This window comes from Podarcis bocagei (genome assembly GCF_964188305.1).
Source record: "Podarcis bocagei genome assembly, chromosome: 2".
NCBI lineage: Eukaryota > Metazoa > Chordata > Lepidosauria > Squamata > Lacertidae > Podarcis > Podarcis bocagei.
In genome coordinates this window covers 46,022,821-46,042,119 of record NC_138126.1, presented here as the reverse complement: position 1 = coordinate 46,042,119, position 19,299 = coordinate 46,022,821, and the positions used below count along the sequence as shown (strand labels likewise).

At 44.9% G+C, this 19,299-nt stretch overlaps 1 protein-coding gene across 4 annotated transcripts in view; it reads left to right on the top strand.

Moving 5' to 3' along the window:
- Positions 1 to 19,299, top strand: part of PLXNA1 (plexin A1) — a 300,048-nt gene that overhangs the window by 51,962 nt on the left and 228,787 nt on the right. For all 4 annotated transcript variants that reach the window (XM_081183934.1, XM_081183932.1, XM_081183935.1 and 1 more), the window contains exon 3: positions 15,575 to 15,757. In XM_081183934.1, coding sequence (XP_081040060.1) covers positions 15,575 to 15,757 — 183 coding nt within the window. The remainder of the gene's footprint in view (positions 1 to 15,574; positions 15,758 to 19,299) is intronic.

Genomic DNA, 19,299 nt, shown 5'->3' with positions numbered 1-19,299 from the left:
CTGAAAGTGGTCAGATGTGAGTCCAATTCTGGCTGAAATCAAAGTCTGAAGCAACAGACAGAGATCATAGGGGACAGAATCAAGTATGCCACTGAGGTTGGGCAGACCGTAGCATTCCAAAGGGCAGCAGGAAGTGAGTCTGTTTTGCTTAGATTGTTACTGCAGGCTTGGTTCCTCAGTTTCTGTAAAGCCACCCAGGCTTTAGGTAGGGAAAGGATCGTAGCTCAATGGCTGAGCTCATAGTTTGCATCCAGAAGCTTCTAGTTTCGACTCCAAAGCATCTCAAGGTAGAGCTGTGAAAGACTCCGGTCTGAAACCCTGAAGAACCTCTACAAGTCTGTGTAGATGGTCCTGTGCAGTTCAATGCACTGTTTTGGTTTAGGACAGCTTCCCATGTTTGCCACTATTGGCTCCACAGATCACCTGGTCTGGCTGCACTGATGAGCTGCAGTACCCCTGTTTGGCCATTTATCTGTATGGCACTGCAGTACACAGCAAATATCAGACCAATAGCTCTCTTAGCTTGAGAGCTGCCCTTGTTCTAGTGCAGGAAGTAAGTCTCCTGTGCTTCGTAGAATCTTAGAGCTGGAAGGGGCCCCAAGGGTCATCTAGTCCAACCCCCTGAAATGCAGAAATCTCAGTCAAAGCATCCATGACAGATGGCCACCCAACCTCTCTTTAAAAACCTCCAAGGAAGCCTTGCTGCTACAGTTTCTTGTTTGAGCCCCCTGGTGCCTTACGGATGGTAAATAAGAGCTTCGTACATAGGTGTTGAGGGACGTGTGCACATGTCAGGAGGGAAAACCTAATGAGTGGTTCCCAAACAGAAACTAACTTCTGATTGTGGTTCCTTTCAGCAGTTGAAGCTGCTGACGGTAATGCTTTTGCTGCTTTGTAGTCTGTGGAATTTAAAAGCCCTTAAGGATGCTGAAACAAATGCATTTTGGCTCTAAGTACAGATCTTATGATTGGTCTCCTCCGCTATTTTATCCCCCCCCTTTTCTTTTTTCTGTGTTATATGTGCTATAATGAAAACTTGCAAGCAGTGTGGCTTCTAAAAATAAATTTCCAAAGTGCCTAGGTGTTTTAGGTGCGTGTGAATAATAATAGCGAATAATAACAGGGATATGGTTTTAGAGTAAAAGTGGAAGGAGGAGGGAAGGAGTATTCCAGTCTTCGGGCTGGGGGGTATTGGAAAGAGAGAAACCCAGCAAAATTATAAGGCTTGGACGTTTTCAAGATTAAGCCTCAGAGAAGCAGCGTATCTTAATAGCATTTGTTGTGGTTTCCTTGCACCTAGGGATAATTTAATCTGAAATCCAGGGAGAGCGGGAGGGAGGGGGAGCAGTAACCTTCTTCCCCCACTCTCTCTCTATGGCACGGGTGTCAAACACAAGGCCCGCGGGCCGAATCCGGCCCGCCAGACCTCGTCATGTGGCCCGTGTAGCCGCTGCCGGCCGCCAGCCTTCACCTTTTATTCTTGCACTTTTTTTTTTTACACAAGAAAGCTGCCTCTTCAGCGCATGCGTGGCAGCCTACAAGCCAGAGAACGTCTGCCCTCTAGCGGCGCCGGCCGTTCTGATGCGGCCCCTGATGAATTTGAGTTTGACACCCCTGCTCTATGGCACCTCTGCTGCCACAATCCTAGAAGCTCCCCAGCCTTTGCTGTGGACTGCGGCATTGCCACTTCTCCTCTCTCTTATGAGTGTTCATGCTTCTGCATTCAGAGGCAGGTGCATTTCAAGGCACGACTTTCGGAGCTGGGTTCAAGGGCTTGCGGCAGGAACCAGCAGCTTGATGAGGGTCTCTGCCTTGTTTAGATGTCCAGCAGAAGGAGGAGTGTGAAATTGAGTTACTTACTCTCTCTCCTTCTCCGTCCTCTTATAAATTACAGGTGCGGCAGGGGCATGGGGCTGCGTTCTAGGAGCAGGTGGTTCAGCTGCACCCACCTGGAGTAGTCTGTGCACAGGCATCCATTTGTAATTGTCCCAGGCAGCCCCTCCTTCTCCTTTTCCGAGTTCTGAGGGAAACAGCTAACAGCTGCCTGACAAAGTAAAGGGTTTGCTGTCAAGAGTGCTGGGCTCACAAATCTGATTTTGGCTTCAAACTAATTCAATTTTGGTGGAAAATGATGAAATCGTTACACTGCTGCCTGCTGGGTCACATAACTGCTGACTCAGGGGAGGGAGGAGGCTTTCTCTGCGCTCTTGTTTCCCCTCCCCTCATTCTCTCCATCTTTCTTGGCTTGCAGTGCAGGTTTGGGGAGCCAAGTGTAGCTCAGATCAGCTGCCATTCCCCTGAGGTCTGCCCTGAGCAAAGTAAGCGGGAGGCAGAAACAAAGAATGCAAAACAAGGAATGTGACTGTGAATGTATGAAGGCAAGAGACAGTTAAGGGCATCATGTGAGCAGGAAAGAAGACAGCTGTTTTTCGCCACTCACATTCTGGTGTTGGGGAGATTTCGCTGTTCCAGAAAGTCCTTGACTTTCACCAAGGGTAGGTGGCTGCCAGGAATTCCCCCTCCGCAAAGAGTTCTTGCCAGTCCCTTGGTTCAAACTTTGCTAGAAACAGGAAAGCCTGAAAGACCTTATTTCCCGACAGATTCTGGTTCCCTGTCTGATTTATGCAGGAAGTCCTGCTCCTCCTCATTGAATTGCTTGACCATGGAAAGGAAGAGGACGCTTCTGAGCATGTGGCTGTAGTCTTGGGACCACCTGAACCAAAGGAATCGTCTCCATTCCCCCTACCTTCCAAAAGGCAGAGCAGGTAGAAGTGTTGTGTGGTTGGCGATCCTGCACAATCTTGACACAAAACCACTGGTTCACTCCATGTTTGGAGATCTCAAACCTTCTCAAAAAGCACACCGTATGCGTGCATGCACAGCTTTCGCAAGGGGTGGGGATTATTTGAGAGATTTGGTCCAGAGGCAAAGAGCTATTCCCAATGCTGCTTGTGCTATTAGTATTTTATAAGCTCTGCAGAGTTGTTGCTTGGGAGGGAAATACTGCTGATCAGTGACTCATTCGTTGGTGGTTTCCACTGAATTTGACCTGGGCCACTGCCCCAGTCTTCTGCTCATTAGAATTGCATTGTATTACTGGGGTGAGATCAAGGGCAGGACTATCCAGGCTTTTAAATAGCATATTATATAGTAGATGTCCGCGAAGCTTCTGCAACCACAGCAGTAATGAAGATAGTATTTGGAAGTGTGGGAATCTCATGTTCCCATATATAAAATATTGCATTTTTATGTGCTCAGCAAAAATGCAATATCCTTGCAATAAAGAACGTTTCCTCTGCTAAGCAAATGAGAAACAAATATGTCCATTTATGCTGCAGATACTGATTGCATGGAAAGGCCTTTAATCTCATGACAGTCAGAAAAGTGAGGAGCGGGAGAGGGGAGGAAGGACTGAAAATGAACTTCATCCACTTGCTTTGAGCCCTGTCATATGGCTTTATAAAGATCCTTTTTCATCAGCTCTACAGGCTTTCCTCCCAAAGGAAGGCTTGTTTTTTATTGATGGCAATTGATTCAGCATGACTGAGCAAGCAAGGGTGAGAATGTGGGCAAGACAACAGGGCTTTTGGATTCATGGCCTGTTCTGTTGCAAAGAGTTACTCACATTCCTGGGGCTTGGGCACAGTCTAGTGTCATTTTATGTATCAGAGCTGGTGGTTCACAGAATATTATTTCTTCTCCTTCCCCTTCTTCACACTCCTCAGGCACACATTTTACATGGACAAAGCAGTGTGTGAGCTTGGCAGTTGTCGATACAGGCTGCAGCAAATCCCTTGATTGCAGCTAGTGATGTTACCCAGCTTTGCAATTACCTGCTTTGGAATGTGAATTTCCCCCATAATGCTTGCACTTATTACAACTCGAACGCCATTTCCTTGAGAATCTCTTCTCCAGTCCAAAATGTATAACATGACTTTGCATGTGTACAGAATGTGCTCTTGTTTTGAGTCCAAGCCCTGGACACTAATCTCAGCTCATACAGAGCTAAGCAAGCACTTGTGATGAATATTTTTTTAAGGCTTCAAGGAACTGTAGGAGCAACCCCCAAAAAACTTTCTCTCCAAAGATCCGGCACCAAATAAAGACATGTTCAGGGATTGCACAGCACCCTTTTCCCTCAAGGCTCTGGAACCTCCTAGGGCTTCGCTGCAGTTTCCTGGAGCCTTAGAAATCACCCTCAAGGGGTGTTTGCATAGCTGTCATTAGTCTCTGTGTCTTGGACAAAAAAATAAACGAGGGACAATTGAAAATGATAAGGCAGTATGATATGGTGCAGCCAGCATTATGAATCAATTTAGAACTCTTAAAAAACACGCCAACCATGATTTTTTTTCTAGTGTTCTCCAATGACGCTTGTAATTGCTGACCCAATTCTGCATCGAGCTGAGAGGAGTTCACCCATCACTAATAGCAACAGCTGGAAAAAGCGCTGTTGCAATCACAGTATGTGCTGCTGGCCAGATATGTGCTGGCTAGATTCACACATTACGTTTGTCCACACAAGGACATGTCTGAGAGGGACCAGGACTTCTTGCGCAAGAGAAAGTGAATTGTGTGAACCAGTCCATAGTCATTCGCCAGTGGCCTTGTTATAGCTTCTAGGATGCCTAATGCGTTGGTGCTTGGAGGTAATCTTGAACTGCTCAGAGCTGCCTTGGATCCAGGAGGAGAGGCTGCCAGGCTTGGCTGGGAATTCAGGAGATGTTTGTACTTCTTCCCCCAATGCTGAGGAACTGAACACATTGGCTGGAGAACTCATTCCATCTTGTTTGTTTGTTTCTTTCATTCACTGGCTTGGAATCAGGAATCTATCAGACTGAAAATGTGACCCAGGCTGAGATGCTCTGCTGAACACTCTGAGTTGCCTTGTGGTTCTTGCTATCTTCTTCCTGTTCCACTGTGAATCCTGGTCAACAACAACAACAACAACAGTACCCCACCCATCTGACTGGGTTGCCCTAGCCACTCTGGGCAGCTTCCAGCAGATATAAAAACAGAATAAAACATCAAACATTAAATCAAACATCAAACATTGAAACCTTCAGATGTCTCCTAAAAGTCAGATAGTTCTTTATCCCCTTGACATCTGATGGGAGAACATTCCACAGGGAGGGCATTTCTACCGAGAAGGCCCCCTGCCTGGTTTCCTGTAACTTCACTTCTCGCAGCAAGGGAACCACTAGAAGGCCCTCGGAGCTGGACCTCAGTGTCCAAACTGAACGATGGAGATTTCTGGGTGCCAAGTTGGCGACCACAGTTTAAAAACCTCTGTCTTAATCCATAGTTAATTCCATTTCCATGTCCCCTAAGTGTGTTTCTCCTTCTTGCATACCAGGACAAGTGAGTTGTTTTAAGAGCAAGCTACAGTCAAACAATGTAGCTGAGATCACAGAATTGTAGAATTGTAGCGTTGGAAGGGTCATTTAGTCCAACCTTCTGGCGAACAGACATGCTGTTGTGGTGGCTTAAGTTTAAGGTGTCATTTGGCACCTAGCTTATGTATCTGAGTTTCTAACACTGAATATACCTAATGTGGAGGATGGTCGTATCTCAAGTGAAAACAAATGCCATAAACAGTGCACTGCCGCTGAGAATGCCCTGTCTCATGCCACCATCTTGCCTGCCTCAAGGGACACTCTGGAAGATCTTAAGTCTCAGGGTGGCAGGCCTCGGGAAAGGCATTCAGTCAAGTACCCAGACCCCAGACTTTTTAGGAATTTTGTAGACTGAAGTCAACACCTTGAATTGGGCCTGGTAGCTTACCAGATGTGCAGTCTGCAATGAACACTGTGTTGTGGAGTTGCGGTAAAAGTAATTTACTCCTTAACTGATTCCCTTTGAAATCATTTTATTTTGCTTCTGGTATATTAAAGACTTGGATTTCAATCACAGCCTCTAAGAAATATTTAAGTTGAGGACTAAGGTCCTTACACTTCGCTATAAGATAATTTCCTGTCAGCCCTTCACAATTAAGTCCCAGCATAACATTTATAGTGAAATGAAACAAGGGTGTTCATAGAGTTCTCTTTTCTGTTGAAGATGTCAGGAAGCCCGGAAATGAATGGCCCTAAGGGACAGCTGAATTACTAGCCACTTAATAAAGCTAAACGAATGAATATTGTCTTTCCTGTCCACTCCTTCATTGCCCTCATAAGTGGGCTTGAAGTAAAGTAATGAATCAAGAAGACATCTACGTTTCACCCTGGCAAAGTGCTTTCTCGCTCTCTGTGTGAACTCTTGCGTCCTTCGGCCGAGTCTGGCCAAAAGGCAAGCAAATGCCCAGAGAAAAACAGTATTCTGCCAGCCAATAACAACTGGAAGCTAAGCCCCGCTATTAATGGCAGATTCAGTGTGCACAGGCTCTCTGTGCCTATATAGTGAAAAAACAGGTACAGCTGGAGAATGTGATTTAGGTAGTTGTGAGGTTGGGCCTGCTGTGAACCATGCCAATTTCCCTTCATTATTGGCAGGAGAATGAAGGCTCTTGTTAACCTGAGAGCTGGATGTCTGCTTCGGCAAGCAGTGTGGATGTAAGTGACCTTGTGCTTCAGAAGTGTACTATTGTCAGGAAGGAATTATCTGCCCTACATGATGTGGCTGGCTCTGATAGACCAGTATGAGAATTTCGTATTGCAGCCCATGCATGCCCTTCTGCTCTCAGAAACCGCCCCAAGTCTGTTTTCTTCCCACCAAATAGTCCGATTGGATCTGGCCTCTTATTGGTGTGGCACCTGCCTGTGCATCCCTAACGAGTCATTTTGCTGCTAACAAGCTAATTGCTGGCATAATTATTTATTGAGGTGGTGTCGGTGTAGCATGGCAGGCGGGTGGCAGGCACTCTTCCGCAGCCCGGGAATGCAGCTGTATTTGTCGCTTCCCAGAGAGTTTGTTGAGACAAAGCAGAGAAGAGTAAACACCATAAACATTTATGCTCTTGCATATTCAGCAGCAGATGAGGTTGAGGAAGCTGCAAATTGGAGTGGGGAGAGCAGTGTGGAACAAAGATTGCATTGGCTGAGAGGTGCTGCCAGAGCTTAAATACCTTCATTGGTTATGCTCCAGCCCTCCTGGAAGTAGAAATTTTTTATAACCCCCTTTTCTACCACCAAGCTATACATTCTAAGAGCTGAAGAAATTAAGACGTAATGCACAGGCCTTGCAGGGCAGAGGTCATGTGACCAAGGCGAAAGGGCCATGGAATAATGATGGGGATGTCACATTCAAAAGCGTATTAGCTCTGTTATTACTTAGTGTCTGCGCGTGGCTAAATTTTCAGAACTCTGTGGAGCACATGGGCTGAATATCATCCCTTGAGATTAATTCGTTCTTATCCTGGGGCGCATTCCCCCCTCTTGCTCCGCCCTGTGCTTCTCTTAGACTGCATATTTCACAATAAGATGTGACCCTGCATTCAACTATGCAGAACAATTAGGTATTACTTCTACATTTTTATGTATGCCTTTATTGCATTCTGTCCTGGCTTGTAGGTTTTTAAAAATATTTGTCTTCTGAATGTCGGCAAATTTAGAGCTGCGTATTTTAGAATTAATTAATGTGTATAAATAAACAATTGGGCAGCGCCCTCTTCCTCCTCACCAAACCGGGAAAGGTGTCATTTCTGTCTGCAGCTAAAGTGGTCCCCTTCTGTCGACTTTGTGAATTATTTCTCAGGCCTAATTACTACTATTTATTATTTGCTGCTTCCTCATCACAAACCTCTGTTAAAACGAGCTATGGGGATTCAGGAACAGCTGAGCAAGCAAAAGGAGTCACAGCTGTGAATTGGTTTTCTGGGTCTGAGTAGGCTTCCTCAGCTTCCCTGGATTTTTTTTGGATTTTGTTTTTAGTTGCTTTCTCCATCACCCTGTTTACTGAAGTGCAGAGGGTCAGGGGTTAGCTGTTATTGCCTTCAAAGGTGTGGGTCTGTGAGTGACTGTTGCAGTTCTGTGGCTGCCTGCTGAGGCCCTTTAACTGCACAACTTGAGAGGAATTGTTCTATGCTGGGCAGTACAAGGGCGGGAGGAAAACAACCCAGAGGAAAGCAAGCAGGGGTTTGGGCCTGAAAGACCACACATAACTGGATGGTTAAAAAGGCATCCCGGCTGGATACAAATAGGATGCGGAAATAAATGGTTCGTCTTCACAAAGTGCCCCAAAGCTGTGTTTGTATTAGCACCAATTTTTGTTTACTTCTAATCCATTTCCTGCACTGCCAGCCTACAAATGCTCAGAAATCATGATTCCGTTGCCAGGGATTTATAGTAGTAGTTAGATTTAACAGATACACAAGTGACCTTTTATTTATTTGGATTTTGGTGCCATTTGGGAATATCACAGTAAGGTTTTGAGTGTATTTGTTTTCAGCAGGAAGGAGCCATGTGCTTGTTACTTACAATTACTTTTTAGGAATGTTCTAATGATTAGATTGTGAAGCTTGTGATATTTAAGCTTTTGAGGAAGCCTAGGAACATTTAGCCCTAAGAATCTGTGTTAAGTCTCTCCCTCCCCCCCCCCCCCCGTTATAGCTACTCCCTTATGTCCAGCTATTCATGACTGCCACAGAGATTGAAAGGGTAAGAAGGAGGGAATCTGGTCTCTGTAGTTTCCCCTTGTTGATATTGTTGGGTCTCCTATTCTCTGCTTGGCTTCAGGCAAAGGTTTACACAAGCAGGCAGTCACGCAAGCTTCAGTAACGAGCATCTATTTGAAAGCTATGTGTCAGGCTTAAACTATCTGGAAAATTTCTGTCAGAAATAGAATTCTGCTTCTGTCGCCTCTCACATCCTGCCTAGATAGTACTTCTGGTGTATTGTATTGTAAATCAGAGTTGGTATGAAAAAAATAGAGGTGTGGGAAATTCCATACGGATGTCGGATCTCTGTACCTGTGTCTAGGTTTCATCCAAAATTAGGCGATTGTAAACATACGAACATCATGCTCAAGTCCCACTAAAAGTGTGCATTGGGTTGCAGCCTATGTACCCTTGCCCTGGGCTGGCTTTTAGGGACTGGTGCATGCTGATTATATCATTGGTGGGTACAGACCCTTCAGGACAGTGCAAGCTGCAGCCTGTATGGTCTGGGTTAGGCCTGGCTACAGATTGGCTACCCCACTTTTCTGCCCTGAATGTGCAGTTTGGCAGTGAGCACATATAAGAAAAGGGAAGGAGGTGCAGTAGTGACAAATGAGCTGAGAGTTGTGCACAGCTAAGTGACTTGCTATCCATATACTGTACAACTTCGTCAAATATTTCTCAAAGCCAATTAACTCACCACCCTCAATATGTGTTTTTTAGGAATGTGTGCACATATACAAGTCCTAGGTGTGATGCTCTTACTACATTGCTGACTAAAGCTGCCCCCTTTGCACTTCCACTTCAGCCTGCAAATTGAAATGCCCATGGATGCAATTCCCTGTTTGCTAGGAACTTGTGTACTTCTGAGTGCATCTGGGCCCTTTCTTTTAGCAGTGTTCTCTCGGCTTGGCTTGGCAGTTGTCCGTTCTGGGTGTGCAGTGAACCCACTGAAGATTGCTGGGAACTGTATCTCTTTCATTACCATACTGCTGTATTCTGCTGGAATTAGCAGAGCCAGGGTTTTTTGGTGTGTACCTTGTGGGTATTTCAACTCACACATTGCCATTCGTGGTATTTGAGTACTTCAGTTATTTCTCTCTTCGGTCTTCCTCTCTGTTTTCCCTGCATCCCCCAGACCCTGAAATTCATGGCCAGAGACTGCTGGACTAGAGGTTGTCATGGCAACAGCTCTCTTCCTGCTGAGGTGGAGATAGGAACAGATTTCATGGTTCAAGGAATTTCCCCATTCCTGACCCCTCCTTCCCTCCTTCCTTGTGGTGTTTTCTCCACATCTCCCTGTCATCCTCTCTTAGTACCAAGCTGCTAGGCCCGCCTCAGAAGCCAAAGGGAGCATACACACTGTGTGTTAACTGCAGACATTTTGCCATCCTTCTTGCCTCCTCCCTGTGCCATGATCTGTGACAGACTTAGGCTGGGGCATCTCACGGGATGCTTGCAAGGAGGATCTCATTTAAGGTATACTATATGAGGACTTCTCCCGAAGCTAACCACTTGCGGTTTCCCTACCTCCTCTTTTTTTGAATCAAAATGTTGGTGAACCTCAGATCTGGAGGCAACTGTCAGCTTGGCAGACCAGGGTTCAGCTTAGGCAAAGGCAGAAAAATCTTGCCCAACGTGTTTGTCTTTTGGTCAGAAAACAATGTGTTTGGGCAACTTGGCCCTTTCAGGCCTTGTTTCCCCATTTCAAATGTGAAATAGGTTGTTTTAGGTCTGTGAACCGCCCTGAGACCCCCGGGTATAGGGTGGTATATAAATTCAAATAATAATAATAATAATAATACAGTCATACCTTGGAAACCGAACGCCTTTGCACTCTTTGGCTCTCAAACGCCGCAAACCCGGAAGTGAGTGTTTCGGTTTGTGAATGTTCTTTGGAACCTGAATGTCTGGTGTGGCTTCCATGGCTTCTGAATGGCTGCAGGACCTTCCTGCAGCCAATTGGAAGTTGTGCCTTGGTTTCCAAATGTTTTGGAAGTCGAACAGGCTTCTGGAATGGATTCTGTTCGGCTTCCAAGGTATGACTGTAATAATAATGTCCAAATGACAAATGGTATGGGGAGACTAGGATTCCACTTTACCTGGCCATCTACCAGCTGCTTGGGGCGAGAACAATACAAGTTATTCTTAGTCTAAACTCCTACAGAGTTAGAATCACTTTCCTACAAACAAGACTGCACCAGTTTTTGGAAGTATCAGGATTGGTGACAAAGAAACACAGATTTTATACCTAGAAAAACTGATTCTGTGACTTGCATTAATTGTGCAGATCTTCCTATATGTGCCTCTTTATTGCACAATTTATTCTGCTTATGAATTTTGAGAGAGTGCTGGGGGTACCAGTCACAAGTTGGCTGCTATGGCAGTGGTGTGGCATAGCACAAAATGGTGGCCATGCAGAGCATGGAAAAACACAAAATTAGAGGCAGCCCCCCCCCAGCAGCTTGATTAAGACCATTGTTGAACTTTTCGACCATATTTAATCATATCGGATAATTGCTGATAAGTATTCTATTATTGGGCTAGGTGCTTAAGTGAGTCATGGTCCAGCTAGGCATTTTTGGCATTATCTTCAACTCCTTCAGACCCAGGACCCAGTTTTGACCCAAACATGCATTTGGAGACCTTTTTCTAAACCTTTTACCATACATTTGCATGATAGTAGAGCTCCAGTAGTGACCTACCTTGGATCAGGCTCCTGGGCCACTAGTTGAAGACCAGTGATCTAGATCCATTTTGGCATGGATTTGGCAGATGATTTACTCCACCGGGGTAAATGTTGGCCTGCTGGTTCAGGTGGACTTCTCAGCAGATGCCATTGATTATTCCAGATTGCCAGGCTACCGTGAGGTGACCCCTGTCCTTCTTGAAATATAGTTTTCAGAAGGTGGTACCAGGAAATTTCCAACTCACACCCTGGTTCATGGCAACCCTTTTGGGCTGCTTGGAGTTCTGAGAAAGAGTTGTTTCTCAAATTGTTTGCAGTTTGAGAAAGCACTTGGATCCTACTTTTGCTTCTGCATTCCCATGTGGTGGCCATCTTTGGAGGGCAGGTTTCTTTGTTCTGCTGTGCTCTTCTGCACTAGCTTCAAGCTTGTTGCTGCTGAGGGCTTTTTGAGAAATTCATGGGGCTTTGAATCCAAAGCTGCCAGTCCCCTGCCTCACAGTGCCCCATTCCAGGACTTTCTACTGTGGTACATCCAGTGGGAGCTCACTGCCAACCTGGGCAAAGCTAAAGCCATTGCTGTGGTGAAGCCCCTCTACCTCTCTGTGCCAGTGAGAAGGAGCATCCTGCCCCCCCAGCCATCTGGGCAGTGTTAATTGCACTCTTCCTGTATACAGTGGTACCTTGGTTCTCAAACGTAATCTGTTTCGGTAGACGGTTTGACTTCCAAAACGTTTGAAAACTGAGGCGCAAAGGGCTGGTTGCAAGTTCAATTGGAAAAACTGAAAAACATTTGACTTCCGAGGCGTGTTCAAAAACGGAAGCAATTACTTCTGGGTTTTCGGCGTTCGAAGACCAAAATGTTCAGCTTCCAAGACGCTCATAAACAGAGGTACCACTGTACCTCATTTTTTACTACTACAGTTACAGTGGGAGGTAACTGCCTGGTAGCACGCTAAGATACCGATTGCTTTCTCTCCCTCTCTCTGATCAAGCATAGGTAAGGTTGTCTCTGCAGGAGTTTTGTGACCTGGCAAACAATAGTCCTTGGGCCTAGCTGCTTGAATATAGAAAGGAAGTTTACAGCTGAAACAAAATTAGTTTATTCTGCAAGGGCCTGCAGATGGATTGGGAGTATTAAAACTGCCCTCCAATGTTTTGGCATTTTGGGCTAACACACCCTCTCCCCCTCACCCCACCCCAGTGTTTTAGAAGCCACATATCAGTAAACGTATGTACAATAAATGCTATGGCTCACTTAGGATTTGCCACTAGAGTGAAAGGCAAGGGAAGATAAGCCTTGCCGGCTTCCTCTCTATTTTGGATATGGCTTGCTTAAAATGCACTCTATAAAGCTATTCTGCAGACCTCTCTTGGTCTCCCAGAGAGACCTGAACAGCCTCGCAACTGTTCTGTGAACAGGGTCCACTTCATCCTGCCCCCGCCCAGTCCTCTCATCCCTTGTTGAATTCTGTCTGTCTCTGGGGCAGAATGTAGGAGTTGTTTAACATCTGTGCAGACACAAGGGCCAGCAGCTTAGGACAGGATGTGGGCAACGTGGTGTCCATGCGAAACTACAGGGAGGAATGTAATATGGGTGGATTCTGTAGTTTGCATGTGTGTGTCTGCAGCTTGCAAGCACATTCCTCTTGCCGCCCATGAGATACAGCATTCCCTATTTAGGAGTGACCTGGGGGAGAACTGGAAAGCACACAGGTGCAGAATTATATAGTGCCATTCCCCTTGGGCCCTGTAGCACAGATGCGAAGAGCTGCACAATGAATCCTTGAGACTGTGATAAAAGCTGACAAGAAGAATTCCTCAAGTGGTGCTGGTTAAAACATGTGCATGGAAGGCCTCGTCTCTTGTTAGACCAGCTGCTAGGCCCAGTATCTTGGTCCCTGTAAAAGGACAGGCAACTTTTTTCCACATGCTTTAGACCCTTTACAACACTACGCTCACTTTACTGTGTGGTTTCAAAGTAGGTTTAGGCACCAGGCAGCTGTCATAAAGCAGGGAGCGATGGCTAGGCCCTCTCTAGCATTCTAATCTCCAAGAACAGATTCTTTCAGTGGACATTCAACCCGCTTAAACTCTGAATGTGTGTATTTTCTCTTTTCTGCTCCTGTCCCTTTTTCCTTGTGTTGTGTCTGTTGTAAGCCATTCTGCAAGGGCATGCCTATGTTATCTTTTGTGCAGAGTGTAGTGAACTTTACAGCATAAATAATGGCAGTGGTAATGATAATAATAGTAATAAACTAATAATAGTAATAGGTGAACATAGAACTCTTCTGCCTCAAAGTAGCAGCAGAGGTCTTTTATCTAAAGGTGCTCCATTAGCTGAAGCAGATCTATAGCTCTCTCCACCTGGAGAAGACTAATTAGATGAGAGATTTGCTGCAACACAAGCTAATATTACCAACTGTGGTTTATTAAAACAAGAATAAGCTGTGTGCCCACATGCTCCCTCTTCACTCCCCCCATCCTTCCTCCCTTCATAATCATGGGTGTAGCCAGGATTTTTGTTAGGGGGGGCAGGCCTTTCGTGGGGGGGGGGCAGAACCTCAGTTCACTATGTATTTATATTGTTTTTTATTTATTTCGGGGGCCAGCTGTCCCCCCCCGCCCTCCTCCGTGGTTATGCTGATGCTTCATATGTCCAGCTTCAGCAGAAATTTCCTGATTTCTTAAACTACAGTTTCTTGTGACTTTTGAAGAGGGAAAAATGTGGTTTAAGGTCTCTCTCCAGACCTGTAGCTGATCACTTCCATTTTCTGTAGTTTAGCTCTTTGGCAAAGTGGCACAATTGGTAGGTATGTAGGTCACCATTCTTTTGGAAACATTAAGTGAACAAAGAATATGGGGAAGTGATGGTGATTCTATTCACGGAAGGTTGCCCTTTAAATAGTTAAACACCCTGGTCAGTTTGCTGCTTTTTCTAGCAATTTACAGTCTCAACTGAAGGAGGAGTATTCATGTAGCCGTAAACCATTGAAAATGATACAGGAGCATAAAGGTTGCTATGACCTGCCATTAGGGTATCTGATTGAATCAAAAGTTGGCCTTAATGTGATGTGGATAACGGCGAGTTCCAAAGCTTCTACATTGAAAAGATTGACTGCTCACAGATGCAAAGCGAAACTTATATGACAGTTGTAAAAGTGTAAGTTCCTCAAATTAAGAGGTTCAGTAGGCACACATGGTGCAAGGTGGTCTCTTAAACTGATTAGCATGTTGTTAATTAATCTCACCCAGGTAGCTTGTAAACAAAGAAATCTTCACCAAAACTGGGGGTGCAAAGGAAAGAGTGAGGAAGGAGTTTGCAGGTGTAAAACCTGTTTGCAGCCCCTTGGACTGCATCTCTGTTATTGCATCTGAACTGGGCCTCAGGTTGCTGCATCTCTCCCCTGTACAGGCGTAGACTGAGCATTGTGCTAACTATGCAAGAGAATAGGATCCTGGCATACTGGTGACCTACTGTGCAATTTGCTGAGGCCACTCTTGAAAGAAAGATTCGCAGTTGAAACAGGTCTGTGTTAAAATTGCAGCTTGTGCTCACTTTTTTACCTTGCAATGAGTGTGGTAGATACGGTTTGTATTGGTGTGTTTACCACAAAAACATACTGCAAGGAGACAGGGCTAGTTCCTACAGTTCATATGCACTTAAAAACAATGTTGCCACCTTGTTATGGGGTAGAAGCCAGTGCACACTAAATGTTAACATGTATTTGCCTCTGCCATCAAGTGTGTGAAGTGTCTCTTACTTGCTGCATCCCAGCAGTTTTTGTTTTTGTTTTAGTCAAGTCTATTGATTTTTACAGTAATTTTATATAGATGTAGGAACTTCAGAAATGCTACCTTTTTATTTTGGTTTCATTCCTTCACTTTGATAATTTCCACATTTGGGAACTGTCCCATGTCCTTGTTTTGCACTCTTCTGAAAGGATTCTGAAAGTGGAAATTAGATGGTGAAGTGGTGCACCACATATCCTGATATGTGCCTGTGGAATTGTGGAATTTTTTTTAAGGAACATTGATGGAGTGAGAGGCTGCACGGGCCTCTTGAAATTCATGGGAAGGAATAGGAAGAGGGTTTTTAAGAGAGTTCTCTCACCTGTGACTGCCTTACACATGCATTCCTAAAGAAGCCATCAACATCTGCACTAGAATTATATGTTTTCGTATCTGTGGTGACTTTGCAGATTTCTGTACCGTTTTCTCATTCACAGCCATTTACATGATGTGCTCGAATGCTGTCAAACAGCTAATCTCTTTCTTCCCTTTCTCTCCCACAGCCCCTGCAAATTGATGACAATTTCTGTGGTCAGGATTTTAACCAGCCATTGGGTGGAACAGTCACCATTGAAGGTGTGCCGCTGTTTGTGGACAAGGAAGATGGCATGACATCAGTGGCTGCGTATGACTACCGTGGGCACACCGTGGTCTTTGCTGGGACACGGAGAGGCAGGATAAAAAAGGTAGGGGGCAATGAAGCTCTTTCTTTGGGGTTTTGTAGGGTTATGTTGCTTGGACCATAAGAGGGCAAAAGCAATGGAATGGAAGGGGCGGATATTTCCATGTGCACAATTTCTTCATAATGTTTGGAGCTATTTCTGTATGGAAGGATTTAACCTTGAACAACTGTTACTTGCTTTTTTCTAGTATCCTTTGCATCTGCTCTTTCAGCAGAAGTATTACCCTCTGTACAATCTCTCCTGGGGCAGAAATATTTTAAAAATACAGGCCAATATTACATGTCAAGTGCCTTTTTCTGTGCAATGTGCTAAAGCCAGATTGCTTTTCTTCCTGTCTTTAGCAAGTCTTGTAGGAAAAATAGTAAATAGCAGACTCAGCTGGTCTCTTTTAAAGGTCTCCTTAGAGCAGGCTTCCTTTTCGTTTAGAGGACCTTTGCCAGCCTTTTTGAGGTTGCCATCATTTCTGCTCTACCTGTCTTTGCCATGAAGTTGCATTGCTACTTTCTTGTTAGCTTCTGCAGTTTTGCCACACAATTTGCCTGTGTTACACTAAGCAGATGCATTTTGGGGGGAAATTCCTGAGGACTCTGCTCTGTCAGCAAGAACCAAAGAACTCTGATAACTGTGCATACGCCTTGGAGACTGCAGAATAACTCTGATGTGGATGATTTAAAACATCTGTGGGCCTAAGTCCACAAAGTAGAGGGAACTCATCCTTCCCCAGCTACACAAAGGGTTCTTGTTGTTGGTAATTAGCAAATAGCTGTATGCCTCTCCTCAATATCTCCACAGGGCATGGGTTTCCTGTTATCATAACATCGTTCCTATAATTACAGCTGGCTATTCCCTGTGTAAACACAGCCGGCAATAACTGCATCTTCTACCAGGCAGAATTGTATTTAGGGCCTTAGCAGAATTTTTTAGGAAGCACCTAATCAAGTAGGGGGCTCCTCTTTACCCAAGGCATGTTGATACTGGGGTCTGAACTAAGGAATGGCTTGAATTTTGAGTTGCTTCCACCATTGATATTTTTGCCCCTCCCTGACGAAGGTTCTAATTTTCAAAGCTTATAAGTATTTTCTAGTACAGAAGTCGGTGTAGTGTCTTTTGAATGTGAATGTAGAGAGGAAGGCACGCAGTGGCTTAGTATATGCATTGGATGTATTAGTCTCTTGGGAAGAACAAAATCCTTGTACAAACAGAGTATATAATAGATGCAGGTGTGCATTAGTGGAAGTCAGCATGTGCTCATCAAACTCAGCTGAGAACGTTGCACATTTTGCTGCAGAAGAGGACTCAGGTTTTCCATAGGAGCACCCAATAGCCAATTCTGTGTCCCCGAGGAGGTGTACAGTACATGTATGACACGTGTGAAAACGTGTTTAACCCATTCATACTTAACGTGCATTTTTTAATATGTATATCTTAAAAGCATAATGTGTGAAGTGTTGGGTTGTGGCCCTTAAGATTGTGTCTTGGAAGCATAGCTTAGGAAAGGACTGGTGCGCAACATGCTAATTACGGATGTGGGGTGGCAAGAGTTTGTTGATCGAACATTCTGTACACTGAATTTGCTCTGCATCTTGCCCTGCTTGGAGTCATCTTGTCTATGTGGAATGTTTTTCTAGCACAGGGAAACTGGTATCTACGTCTAATCCCTGCAGACTAAGAACAAGCAAGATACTGATTTTTAGTTCAGTGAATCTGGAATGCAAAGACTGGCCTGAGGCCAGGTTGAAGGTCATTTTTAGGATATGTGATTAAGAGAGTGTAGGCCCCACATAAGCAGAGAAGAGTTGTTTTGTTTATTAGGAGGGTAAATAGAGTTGGTTTTGGAGCTTTTTTTAGTCTGTAGCCTTCTCAGCTCAGCACTAGGAAAACTGTGAAACCCCAAGGTAGTGTCGTAGCTGTTGTATTACAGAAATGTAGGTGTTTTGTTCAATAAGAACAACCTAGACTCTGCCACTTTGAAGCGAAAACTCATCTTAGCCAACTTTGTTCTCTGCTCTAAATATGAGACTTCCTCCTCAGAAAAGATGGCTCATCTAGACAGCAGGCGAAGTGATATATCAGTATTTTAAGAGAGAACACACCCCATGAGGTGGCCTTAAGACTGACCTTATAGGCCTCCCTTATCACTCAAAGATTACAGATATTTTGTTTGAACAGCCAAAGTGGGTTACTTCTTATAGGAGACTGAATTCAGATACAAGGTATTGGGAGGAGTGGCTTTGTCACAGCTGCTTCATGAATTAAGGTTGCTCTACATCAGGGTTTCCCAAACTTGGGCCTCCAGCTATTTTTGGACTACAATTCCCATCATCCCTGGCCACTGGTCCTGCTACCTGGGAATAATGGGAGTTGTAGTCCAAAAACAGTTGGAGATCCAAGTTTGGGTAACCTTGCTCTACATGGAGACAGTCTCTAGGTGTGGAGACATATATGTGCTTTAAAGTATGTCTGTGGCACAAATGTTTTCCCCACTGCAGATATGCAGATTCAGCAGATGCTGTTATGTACAGAAAAAGTGTAATGTAGAGCATGAGGTCTTTTTAATGGTGGAGCTTGGTGCTTTTTTATGTCTTGGGTATATGGTAAAGCGGGACTACAACATTGAGAGAGAGGACCTGGTGTACACCTCTGTTTGAAGTTCTTGAGCTAGCAATCTACGCTGTCAGCCACACTTCTGTAACTGTTAGGACACCCATGCTCTTGATTCAGTGTAGCAGTCAGACTTCATTCCCTTTTGGGCAGTAGCACCTGTTCTTGATATTTTCTGACTTCTTTCCGATAAAAAGAGGCACCAGAATGGCTGGCGGCCTCTAGTCCAAATGGATTGTGAGAGATTTCACTTTGTCAGGGCTTTGGCTTTGTAGCCATGAAGGCTGAGAGAAGACTTAGGCAGATTGTCATCCCTTTGGGATTGATATGTGGTCTGAAGTGATTGGTGTTTCATTTCTACCATTTTCTCTTCCACTTTTAAAGTTCCAAATGGCAGGCTTTAAAGAGTTCTCTGCTGGGGCAGTTCTGCATGTGTGAGTGTGTGGATGGACATGTGGCAGGAGGATAGATGAAACCACTGAGATGGTGTGTTTTAGCATCCAATTATTTTTCTCTGGTGAATCCTGATGTTTGCTTTGTGTCCAGAAAATTTCTTCCTTTGGCGGTAGTTTCCTCCTCCCTTAGAGGGAAATGAGGGGCAGATGGGGCTTGTCAACCTGGGAAGGTTGCCCTTCAAGGAGAAGGAAACTCTAATCCTAAACCTCTGCTGCCTTGCTGCTATATTCATTCATGAGAAAGGCTTCCGGAGTGAACCCAGAGGAAAAATCTATGGGGGAAGAAAATACTAAGGAGTAAAACCTACATGAATCCAGAATGAAATCCCTAAGATGGTTGGATAGCGTCTTATACGCCTCCCTCCTGCAACCAGGTTGGTGCCAAACATCATGCTTTCTACGTCAGCAAGGCTGGGAGGGGAGTTTTGTCCAGTGAGCAGCCAGGGACCTTCATACACAGTACCCCGGCTTGCACCCTGGAGAGGGCAC